We start from the raw sequence: 12953 nt of genomic DNA on the forward strand, positions 1-12953 counted from the left end.
ACAGTCTGTATGTTTGAGGCTTCTTTCAAAACTCTTTGTTTCTGAAAGGCTTAGCAGCTCTTGGAAGCTCAAGTCAAATCCTAAAAATAAACATTTGTTGTGTGAGAGCAGATTTAATCACACTAACTCATGCATATCTGCAGGATTACACTACTTCTACCAATTGGCTGATAAATTTTTAGCTAAATATAGTTCAATTTATAGTTGTGGGTGACTCTCTGGGGTAAATCAAAGCTGTACTCAAATACATGAGAAGAAATGCTGTCTCAGGTTAACAACAAATGTTTATTAAAGCTGAATTAGATCAATTGACTTTTAAAGTGGAGACTGAAAAGCAATGGAAATGGTAAGCTGGTCCACAGCAACTTCATCCATCTAAGTGTTATATTATATAAGGTCACCCTATATTTATAGAATAATGTAACTGACCTTTATATTTTCAAGTTAATTACAGAAGCTGTTTATTCACCTCAATTATTTGTGCCTACAAATCCACACTGTAAAATGTGGTAACCTGCAATAATTAGCTTATGGAGCTATTTCTTGCTGGCCTAACCATTAAAGGAATATTCTGGGTTCAAAACAAGTTAAACTCAATCGACAGCATCTGAGGCATAATATTGATTACCACAAAAATAATTGTGACTCATCCTTTTCTTTAAAACAAGTAAAAATCTGGGTTACAGTGAGGCCCTTACAATGGAAGTGAATGGAGCTAATCCGTAAACATTAAAATACTCACTGTATCAAAATGTAGTTACAAGATATAAACAATATGTGTATTAACTTGAGATGCACCAATACCTGGACCTGTATTGGCTCAGATACTGATGTTTTTAATGGGATCGGGTATCGGTCCAATGGACCCCATTCAAATCCGATACTGTGTGTTAAACTGTGGTTGTTACCATCAAACTCTAAAAATGGCATAAAAGAACATTAAAAGCACCATTAAAGTAGTCCATATGACTCATGCATGTTATTTAAAGTTTCTTGAAGACATAAGCTTTTTTGAATCTGCATTTAATTAAAAAAGTCTGCATGCACAGCATCACACACACACACACATAGCAAACTGGCTGATGACGCACTGCTGTTTTTAGCTCTCAGAGCGGCACGCAATATGTGAACACTCCATATGAACAACTACTCAGGTGTAGATGCTCGATAATTTGGTTTGCTTATATCATGCATTGATATCGTAACCGGAGGAGCAATTCTCCAGATCTTGAGTGAAAAGTGTTTTTAACAATTGTGAACTATAGTTATAGCTCACAAACAGACACTCTATAGTCACTGTCTTCCTGGAATTTTCTGTCAAAATAAAAGCACCAGGGTTTCAAAGTTAAGAAATTACTACTGAAAAACATTAATATTGTATAATACATGTATAATATTTATAATAAAAATAATGATTATTATTATTTTATTATTATTAAATTACAATAATATTTAAGTTCCAAAAAAATAACTGTGTTTTTGAAAAGTGGACTGATATCTATTACAACTAAAGTGATACAAAAAAAAAGAGTTCTGAAATCCAGATACAATTGAAAAAAATTTAAAAAGAAAACTGGCTTATTTTCTACTATAGACTTTTACAATGTAATGTTGTAAACCCTAAAACCCCTAAAACAACCATAAAACGACAATTAATCATCTTTACTGCTCAAATGATAATTGAGTTTTAACAGAAGATTTAATGTAAATGCTTTTATAAAATTATAATCTTTACCTCTCTGCCTTCCCCAAAAACTGGTCTTGTCATATCCATTCCTGTGCCCCAATGTGACATTGATTGTTTTTTTTTTTATTGGTATATTTATTTTTGAGAAAATTAGGGAGTATTCTAAATTAGTTTTGTGACAATAAACATGCCTTTATACCTTAACTTGTATTAAACCCAGAATATATTTTTTTTTCTTGTAAACTAATGTAATAATTTAGATGTAACCATATGCAGCACATTTTTCTAGATTAGCATTTGTTAAAATGTATCTACAGTATGTCCAGGACCTGGAACAATGACATTGTACCCTTTTTTTTTCTTTGTCTGAATCGATTCATTTATTCCAAAACATATTTGTATTTCTATAACATTTTGTTTGTCTTAATCTTTTATTATTATTTCTTACAATTTTTATAGATAATTAGTGAAGTTCTTTCGGTTCAAATGTGAAAATATTATAATACATTTTCTGCAAAAGTCAATGTGATGTAACCAACATTTATATATATATATATATAAAAGGCACAAAACAGGAAGTTACATCACAGAGTCGACCCCACTAGACCCCACCACTGTGTGTTAAAGGTGTCATGAATTGTTCCTTTAGGTCCACTTATAATGTTAGTGTGATTTTTTTTTTTTTTTTTTTTTGTGTGTGTGTGTTCTTGAAGACTTCAGAGTAAACACCCACTGTTGTGATTTGGTAACATCTTTGCATGTGTTGTTTTGAAAACATCGGATGGTTAAAAGAATGACAACTGGATGAATTCATCCATTCATGCTGACCAGAGTCTGATCCCGAATTAACCCCCTTCACAATCACCATGGATACTGCAGTCTGTGACAGCATGTTAAGTGATCACTGTAATTTACTTGTCTATTTGTGTAATAGGTATTACTTTTATTTTTGTTTAAACCAAGACGTGACACAACAGTGTTTATCTTGTTACATAGTCGGGGCATTTTCCAACGGTGAAACATTTCTTTGTTTTACAAATGCTGAGTAATGCATGACAGTGCCAAATAAAGTGTAAATACATGGTGCTATCATGTTTATAACTGTGAAAGGATACACTTACTGTGCAACATGTAAACGTATACAGGATACATTCACCGGTGTTTATCACACTGTCGTTCATCATATAATCATCTTTCATCATATATTCAGTGTAGTGACATACATCTAGGTTACTGTTGTAACCTCTATTCCTTGATGGAGGCAATGAGACGTTGTGTCGAGTGAAGCGACACTAGGGGACTTTCTTCAAGGCCTCGGTTACAACTGAACTTGAGAAAAGGCCAATGAGAATTTGGCAGACAGGAACATAGACGTTCCCCATCTGTCACTCACTTCAACGTTGTGTCGAGTGACACTAGGGGTCCCTATTCAATCACATCATTGTGGGAAGAACACCAATTTGCAAACTTTAGGGCCACTTTAGGGTGTAAAGTTGCCTGGTAGAGGGAGCTCTGGCTTGGTTGATCGTGTCTACGACAGCAGGTGGTAGGCCACTTAGATCTTCCGCATCCCATCCCATCCAGGAGCCAGAGGTGGATGTTCCAGTGCCCCGTCCCTGAGAAAGAAGGTCCTTCCTCAGGGGAATTCATCAGGGAGGGGCTGTCGCGAGGAGCGTGAGATCCGAAAACCAAGTCCGTGTGGGTCAGCCACCAGAGTGACTTGTTCCTCGTTCTCCGTGACCTTGCACAGCACCCGTGCAAGTAGGCTCATTGTGGGAAATGCATTTTTCGCAGCCCCTGGGGCCAGCTGTGTGCCAGTGCCTCCATCCCGAGGGGAGCCTCCGCTATAGAGTACCAGAGCTGGCAGTGGGAGGTCTCTTGTGATGCAAACAGGTCTGTGCTTTGCTGAACTGCTCCCAAATCAGCTGCACCGCCTGGGGGTGCCTTGTCGCGACAGCACGTCTGCTGCCATGTTGAGGTTGCCCGGGATGTGAGTGGCGTGCTATGACCTTAGTTGCTGCTGGCTCTAAAGGAGGAAATGGTGGGCAAGTTGTGACATATAACGAGAGCGCACACCACCTTGGCTAGTCTACCACCTAGTCTCGCACACCACCTATGCTATCGTAGTGGTGCTGTCTGAGTGAATCAATATGTGCTTACCCATATTAGTGGGAGAAACATCCGCAGGGCAAGGATTACTGCCAGCAACTCTAGGCAGTTGATGTGCCAACCCAACTGGGACCCCATCCAGGAGCTGGCGGCTGCATGCCCTTTGCACACGGTGTCCCAACCCTGTTTAGAGGCATCTGTGGTAACCACAATGTGTCGGGACACCTGCTGTAGGGGAACTCATGTCCGCAGAAAACAGGTCTGTCCAGGGGTTGAAAGTCTGGCGGCAGGCGGGGGTGATGATCAAACGGTACATGCCGTGGTGCCATGCCCATCTCGGGACATGAGCCAGTGGCGCGAACACCGCAGAGGATGCCATATGCAACAGGAGCCTCTGGAATTGTTTTAGAAGAGCATTTATGAGGCATTTCAGCACCAACTGCACACGCTCATTGGTGAGGTGCGCTGTCATTGAGACTGAGTCTAACTCCATGCCGATGCTCTGAACCGGGCGAGCTTGCTCTTTTCTCAGTTGACCTGAAGCCCTGGACAAATGAGGTACCTGAGCACCTGGTCCCTGTGGGTGCACAGGGACTCTTGAGAGTGGGCTAGGATGAGCCAGTCATCAAGGTAATTAAGTATGCGGATGCCCACTTCCCTTAGCGGGGCAAAGGCTGCCTCTGCGACCTTCGTGAAGACGCAAGGGGACAGGGACATGAAGTAAGGAACGATGAAGTAAGGGCTGTAGAAACCCTTCTTCATCTCAGCTGGAGGGACAGGCTCTATTTCGTCTTTGAGTAAAAGGGTCACGATCTCCGAATGTAGGGTGTTTTCATCTTTGGCGTGCACCGAGATAAAACGGACATCGCCGAAAGGGGGCGGGGGCCTGGCAAACTGAATCATGTAGACGAGTCGGATGATCCTGGCCAGCCAGCGCGATGGGTTCCAAAGTGAGAGCCAGGCGGCCAAGCTCCGTGCGAGGGGCACTAAGGGGACGATCGTTTTTGATGTACCTTCGCAGAGGGATGGAGTAGGTAGTGTGGCATCGGGAGGCAAAATTGTATCCCGAGGCTTTGGTGCTGAGAGAAGACTCGAAGCACTAATTTGCTCCGCTCACCCGGCAGGGGGTGGGTTAGTGACTGAGGAGGAGGTCCTGTATAGGCATCCTCTCAACTCGTCAGAACCGGCCAGCTGGGGGGCAGCAGTCGTGGGTCCGGAGGCGAGGGGTCCACATCCGGGGTGCCGGGACTGCTGGAGTTTGGCACTGGGCTGCTGTGAGAACGACATTTGTGGACCAGATGACCCAGGAAATGAGGAAATTGCTCTTTTATTGAGAATGTTGGTACTGCAGCCCGAAGGGTGTGCGGCAAAGGAAATCATTTAAATGAAGGATTCTCCTTCCGGCCCTCCACCGGGGGATGAAGTGGTCTGCTTACCAGCTCTGGAGCAAACGTCTCTCTCTATGGGTCATCCGTCTCAGGAACACTTGGGAGCCTACCGGGTCCTCAAGGACATTCAGGAGATGGGGGTGTGCGTTTCCTGTGGGCGCTCGAAGTAGGGGCTGAGTGCTGGGCCCAGGTTGAAGTGGAGCTGCCTGGCATTTGGAAGCCGCAGGAGGACGCCCTCAGCGAGAAGACGGAGCACATGCCGCACTGGAATGGCGGCGGGGCATGATGTGGGAAATGGCTTCCGTCTGTTTCTTCACTGCCGAGAACTGCTGGGCGAAGTCGTCGATGGTGTCGCTGATTAGACCGAGCTGGGAGATGGGGGTGTTGTGAAAGTGAGCTTTGTCTACCTCCCGCATCTCGACCAGGTTCAGCCATAGGTGACAGCCTGGACCCAAGGAACCAATTGTCTAGCTGTGAAGGCTGCGGGGAGGATAGAGGGTTCCAGTCCAACCCTACACTGATGGCAGCCCGGGCAAGCATATCAGCTATCTGGGCGTCAGCCACAGACTGGGCGTGCTGACCCGAAGGCGGCAGTCCAGTCGACTCTTCACCGTCAAACACTGGAACGCTCTCCGATGCAGCACCAAATTCATCATCCAGCTCCAGGAGCGATACGAGGGATGGCTGGAGTGGCGTTCCTCTTTAAGGAGGAAAGCCGCGACCACAATGTTGCCATGGTTAAGTTCTCGCAGTGAGAACATGAACCATCCACAAACGCTGCCTCAGTGTAATCGCGGCCCAGATAATCGAGGCAGCATCTATGACTGTCAGGAGCAGAGAGAAATCGACTGCATCCAGAAACTACACAGGGGCGGAAGGGCATCTTTACAAAGATGCGTCCTGAAAAGGAAGTTCAACACCAGCTGAATTGTTCTTTTAGAGAAAATAAACTCTTTTATGAATACACTTTTAGCAGCCCTGTTGAAGTGCCCAGGGGCAAAGCTGCACTGCCATGCAGAGAAGGAGAAAGCCAATGATATGCGCCGTAGATCCAACAGCATATGCTCTGCAGAGGTGAGTGGAACAGTAAGTGATCTCAGCTCACTGACCGCACAACCGCTCGGCTACGAAGAAGAAATCTGAATGAACAGATGCATGACTCTCTCCCTTTATACCCATATATCCGACATGCAAATTCTGTCTGCCAAATTCTCATTGGCCTTTTCTCAAATTCAGAGGTAACCGAGGCCTTCAAGAAAGCCCCTAGTGTCGCTTCACTTAACACATCGTCGAAGTGAGCGACAGACAGGGAACACATACGTTGTTCATTATAATGAGTCATGTTTTCATTAAAAAGGAAAGAGATTGTCAATCAATATCAATACTCTTTAGGTGCATCTGTGTCAATTGTGCCATTATGCCAACAGAACAAGAAAATGTATGCTGCTTTGAGATCCCTGTGCATTTAAACTAATACACAAGTGTCTAAAATTACTAGGATCAAATAAAATACTCTTTAACATTTTAACTGTCTGTAACATACAAAGCAAAACAATTAACATGGATTCACATACTTGTTTGATGCAACATCACTGTTGAGACCAATATAGTTGGCACTGCATCAACTTTAAATTTAAGTCTCTCTGCAAAGCCTGCTTAGAAGTCTTTCTTAATGGTGGGATCCTTTTGGAGCAATTCCAACAACCTGGCACTGCACAACGTCTTGACATCTTCGTGGCCATCGTGACACCTCCTGTTGCGCCAAAAATAATCTCACTTCTCTACTCTAACCACAAGACTGGTGGATGGGCCAAAACAGTGTCGACAATAAAGTAGTCATTGATCTGTTTATGCTGAGGCTGGCCTGTGCTGATGTAATACCTCACTATGATGTTTTAGTTAGGAGGAATTAGAGAACAAGTCATTTTTGCACCTTGGTTTCAAAAAAGTATTTTTTTGGACTAACGAAGAAGTTTTCGGTTCTGAAATTAACAATGTTTTTATAGTGCTATGAACTCTTATATGTCAAGATATCAGGGTAAGTTTGATTTTCCAATTCATGACCCCTTTAAGGTCAGAACGCCTCTCATTGGAGCTTTTTATGAAAAGATTAGCCAAGGCTTTCAATGTCAAATGGTATGATCCCAATAAAACATCATAAAATTAATGATTCAAAAATGTTCTTTTAATATTTTATCTTATACTTTTTACTTGATGGTTACACCACTTGACATTGAGTCATTAAGTAAAAAAATTTCAAACTTTATTTTAAGAACTTCTAACTATACGATTATACGATTTAATTTTTTTGTCATCATCTTGGACATTGATCCATCTATCTGTTTGTCTGGTAGGCGGTACTTTGGTGAGAAGATCGGCCTGTATTTCGCATGGTTGGGCTGGTACACTGGAATGCTCATCCCTGCTGCACTAGTCGGACTCTTCGTCTTCCTCTATGGGCTTTTCACCATGGATTCCAGTCAAGTCAGGTCAGTCCTTGCTGGTATGTGAGACCAAGATCAGTTATCTCAACCCAGAGCCATTCATTTGCATAAAAAACTGTTATGAAATTTGCACTCACCTGTATTACAGTAATGGATTCAGGCAATGTTTGTTTTTCTTTTGTGTTTCAGTAAGGAAATCTGTGAGGCCAACACCACTATTATGTGCCCTATGTGTGAAGGCAACTGCAGTTCTTGGACTCTGAGTGACAGCTGTGTCTATGCAAAGGTACCGTTCATCCAACTTATACTGTCTCCTCAGATAACTGTAGACCATGTGTCTTGAAGTTTATTTGGTGATGGTGTGGTGTTGTTTAAATGCATAACTCGGATCTTTGGTGGCCCAGGACCTCATCCATTTACTTCATAAATTTTTTTTTTATTATGCCCCCACCTCTTTAACATTCCTCAACCTTTCTCTCTTGAATAGTATAACAATAAAATAAAAATAATAATAATAAAAAATAAATAAATAATAATACTAATATATATATATATATATATATATATATATATATATATATATATATATATTGTAATTGTTTATTTACCAAAAGTGTTTATCTTCATTATTGACCTGAGGAATGTAATAGTGTTGCAATATATGTGTTCTTTATGCTTACGTAAATGTTTTTTTATTCATATCTACAGTATAGTATATACAATGATGAGCCAAAACATTATGACCCCCTGCCTAATATGCCATTGGTCCTCTGCGTGCCACCAAAATAGCACCAATCTGCCAAGGCATGGACTCTAAAAGACCCCTGAAGGTGTCCTGTGGTATCTGGCACAGATATTAGCAGCAGATACTTCAAGTCCTGTAAATTGCAAGGTGGAGCCAGCGTGGATCGAACTTGTTGGTCCAGCATATCCCACAGATGCTCAATCGGATTGAGATCTGGGTAAATTGGAGGCCAGGGCAACACCTTGAACTCTTCATCATTTTCCTCAAGCCATTCCCGAACAATGTGTGCAGTGTGCCAGGGTACATTATCCTGCTGAAAGAGGCCACTGCCATCAAGGAATACTATTGTCACAAAGGGGTGTAACTGGTGTCATGGAATATCGCGATGAATCTCTCTAAGTTGTAAGAAAACTCTCGGAGTCTTGAGTTCCAGATGCCAAAATTGTAGTTTATTGAACACCAACAAACATGAGACCGGCCAGCTGTCCGTTCTGGCTGTCCGTTCTGAAATGACCGGCCAGCTGTCCGTCATTTCTGTGCCCCTTTGTTATTTTTGTAACCAATGGATACTATTTGCCACCATTATCTCACAGAGCCTTTTGATATCTTTTTACTGGTAGAAACTTGGCTTTAGTCTATCTTCAAGGTCCTTAGTCTCATTATTTTGTTACAGCTGGGTGCTCTTTGTGGCCTCTGCAGCATCAACACTTTTAGTAACCTCATATGCTCTCTCCTGGGTCACACAAAGGCCAGGAAACTCATATGTATTTTGATATATAAGAAACATACTAGAATATTGAAAAATATACTAATATATTCCCACCTCTGAGACTTTAAAAAGTCTCACACTCTATTTCCCTCAAACCAGAGTGCAGTCACACAAGCTAGCCTGTCCCATTTCATCATGTAGCCAAAGTAGGCCACTCAGTCCACTATCCAATGCCATTTTTATGGGGCTGCAGTCTGCAGAACTTGGGACCAAACCTCTCCATCCACACTTAACTAGGAAGGAGTAAAAGATCCCAGTCCTCTAGCTAGCGCTGTGCCTGGGGGTGGGTGACAAAAATCAACTAATTTGTAATAAGCATGTGCATGCAAATGTGAAGCCTTGCGTGATGTAGAGTACAATTGATTATCCATTGAGTAGAAGATATATATATATATATATATATATATGCTTTAACAAAACACTATTAAAAGTAAAATAGTAATATTTATCCTTCGTTGCCAGAGGAACTCACAGACAATTCCGGTAGCCTGGAGCGCTATCTGGTGGTGTGTTGGAGCAGACAGCGAGTTTTTAAACCACCAGTTGAGTCTATTTGCTCTTGCAGCCAAGCACTGAGGTGCTCGTCGCTCCTGTCTTCAAATATAGCTCTTATATGTCTTCTCTTGGCAATAACTTCACATATACATTATATGGAACCATAATTATCAAAAATGGTACTTCTATTTGGTTAGACACAGTGTACTAAAGATATACTTCACCAATAAGTAATAAGTAATTGGTTACATTGATAATATGTCAAAAATAACAAACAAAACACCCTCTAACTCCTTTCTTGAGATGCTACCTATTTTGTTATGTAAAATGAAAGTACAATAGTCTTGCTGTCTCCCTTACTATCAAAAACATGAGAAAAGTGTTCAAAAATAAAATTCCCCTTACATTGTTATTTTCTTGATTGCTTCTCAGTAAATCTCATCAAGTTCATCCAATCCTGCCCCAATGGTATATTGTCTGGTTGCTACACTTGTTTGCGTTGTCATCATTGATACGGCTACCATTTGCTTAGCCTCCGTTCTAGTCATAATTGATCTCAGAATGGGTATAATACAACATAACAATTATGCAAATAGGGTCAGTCCCATAGCTACTATTATACCTATTTTCATTAGCCCCAACTTCCATGAACCAAAAAGATCAAACCATTGCCCAAACCGCTGATCTCTCCCTACATTAGATTTAACTTCCTTTCTCAGGTCATGCAGTTTCCTCATCGCCTGGGTAAAAGTTCCTTCTGGGGATGTATTATTTGGTATGTATGTATATACAGCAATCTAAATCTAAACCTAATCACATTATTATTAAAAAAAAACATTTCATCATCTAAATGCCATATTACTGCACAATTGCCCTTAAATTGTCCTACATTCGTTTTTCCTTTAGTTTTGTTAAAGCATTCATACACCAGTTGACAATTTATTTTATATGATAATGGGCTTTCTTTTTTCTCATTATCCACACATACGTCTAATTTTTTGCATTCATCTCCCCACCCTATCATCTTATAATATTTATCATATTCCGGATGACCCAAGAATGCCAAACATTCTGCTGGGCAGTACACTGTTCTCCCTGTTTTACCACAATTTTTTGTCATAATACTCAGCGCAATGCTTATAATCATACTGATTTGGGACTACTACAAATTTTTTCAATGGAGTGGGTGAGCACATTACACAGTTTGTCATTTTTGCTTGCTTAGCTGTATATCTGGCCCATTTATACCAGTCATTTTGATTTTCATATTGTAATAGTTCCTCTGTTCCTGCTGACTCTATGGGTTCCATATCATTTTCTAAATTTATTGGCTTTTTCAGTCTTTGGGTGATTATTTTGACAGGTGTCTTTTGAGGCGGATTCTTCGGTTTGTTCTGCTTAGCCAAATTGCTTATCCAGATTCTTTGCTTTTCGGGTTCACCTTTGTTTAGTGATCCAGGCGTTCGCTACTTTCTGATTTCTCGTGCTATGTTATCTAGTCTCTGCTCATTCGGGGGAATAATATTGAAGGTCTGAGATGTCAATTGTAGGAAATTCATCATACCATGGTCGTTGTGATGGTCCCTCGCCTGGGGAGTCTGGGCCTTCCTGGATTTCCTCTCCGGTAGGCCCTGTATGGGAGGCAATACCTGTCCCAAATATGTTAGTAAGATCATTATCCACACTAGTACCTCCTTGAGCTTCCATTCTTTTCTCCATGTCCCACAACGCTTCATTGAATGACTGCAATTGTTGGCCTGCTTCATGTCCTTCAGTTGTTTCTGTATCTGTTTCAGCAGGACGATCACTTTCTTCTTGTCTTTCTCCTTCTTCACCTTCCTGGTCCTGTTCCTCTGTGACATGTACTTCCGTCTCACTTTCTATGCTTTCCTGCTCTACTGCGGCACTTACTTCAATCCCTCTTTCTGCCACAGCGTGCTCTTCCCCTACTTTCGCTTGTCCCTCTTCTACTTCCTCTTCTCTTTCCTCAGATTCTGTAGCCGGTTCCTGCTGATCTTCTTCTTCCTCGGGTTCTTGTTTTTGTGCTTGCTGCTCTTCTTTGTCTGAATCTTGCCTCGTATTCATCTTTGGGAAGTCCATATTCATAGTTTCTTCAATACAGTCCGTCAAGTGCTCTGTACTTTCTGAATTCACTTTCTGGATTATTTAGTTTCAGGTTAGCTTCATTGGAAAGGCCATCCAAGATCCCCAATGCTGATTGTAGGGAACCCACTCTGCAGTATGCTTTCATTGAATTGTTCATCTGGTGATCCTGGTCCTTCTTGGGACGTTTCTCTGGTAGGCCCCATCATTGGGGGCAACACTTGTCCCAAGTATGTCAGTAATAACATCCATATTAATATGTCTTTCTTATTCATTGGTATTGTAGGCCGCAATTGTTTTCCACCTTCTCTCCTTCAGCGGGTCATCCTGTCCTAACTTGCTTCAATGATGGCAACAGCATGACTATTTCATTTTATATGCATAAAGAACACTGTAATCACCTCATATGGTTACATGTTTTATATTAACTAACAATCATTACTTTCTGCATTCATCTGATTAATATATTAAATGATTTCCCTTATTACAGTCATTTGCTACACACACATTTGTTGCATCTCATTTCTAGCACTAAATAACACATGGGTCCTCTGCCTCCTCCAGGCAGGAGCCAGGCATAGCCTGACTTTGTTCCAATTAAAAACATTAGATCATCCCATATCTATACACAACATTTTTCATGGTCATTCACAGAAAGGGCCATTCACAAAAAGGCTATAATTCTCCACAGAGGAGGTAAACTACCACAGGTGTTCCTTATCTTAAAACTCCCTACTCATTCACTTATCACATACATTTCATTTCCTCCTGTTTCCCAAGGACTCTCAATGTCTGTATCACATTAATTAATTTTCCCTGAAAGCTAAGCTTTTTTTCATAGTTTCAGACTATATCAGAGTAATTCAGAGTATTAAATCAATAAAAGAATTATCAAATATATAACATATCATTGGAGGAATCAATTTCCTCCCAGTTTGGTCTTTCTGTTGCATTGGGCCATTTACATTGATCAGTACTTCATCTGGTTTTTATTTAATCAATGGTAACACACAATATTATATTATTCCCTCTCACAAATTGTTGTTTCAATTATTATACCAATTGTAGCCAACCCTTCACCCTATTTCTTAATTAATTCCATTTATATTGTTACAAACAAACAAGACAAGCAATCTTAATCTTTAGTCACCACCATGTATCTTTTCCATTCTTCATTACTTTTACAATGTACATGAGTTCAATTAAAGCATAA

The 12953-nt window shown here is 41.0% G+C and overlaps 1 protein-coding gene across 2 annotated transcripts in view; it reads left to right on the forward strand.

Annotated features, from left to right (window-relative positions):
* The window catches only part of LOC127638653 (anoctamin-3-like), a 208802-nt gene that overhangs the window by 121656 nt on the left and 74193 nt on the right, over positions 1-12953 (forward strand). For both annotated transcript variants that reach the window (XR_007969884.1, XM_052120275.1), the window contains exons 11-12: positions 7539-7673; positions 7818-7914. Coding sequence is in view for 1 of the 2 variants with exons in the window: in XM_052120275.1 (XP_051976235.1) it covers positions 7539-7673; positions 7818-7914 (232 nt within the window). In the remaining variant the exon portion in view is untranslated. The remainder of the gene's footprint in view (positions 1-7538; positions 7674-7817; positions 7915-12953) is intronic.

The sequence above is a fragment of the Xyrauchen texanus genome, chromosome 46 (genome assembly GCF_025860055.1).
Source record: "Xyrauchen texanus isolate HMW12.3.18 chromosome 46, RBS_HiC_50CHRs, whole genome shotgun sequence".
Classification (NCBI taxonomy): Eukaryota; Metazoa; Chordata; class Actinopteri; order Cypriniformes; family Catostomidae; genus Xyrauchen; species Xyrauchen texanus.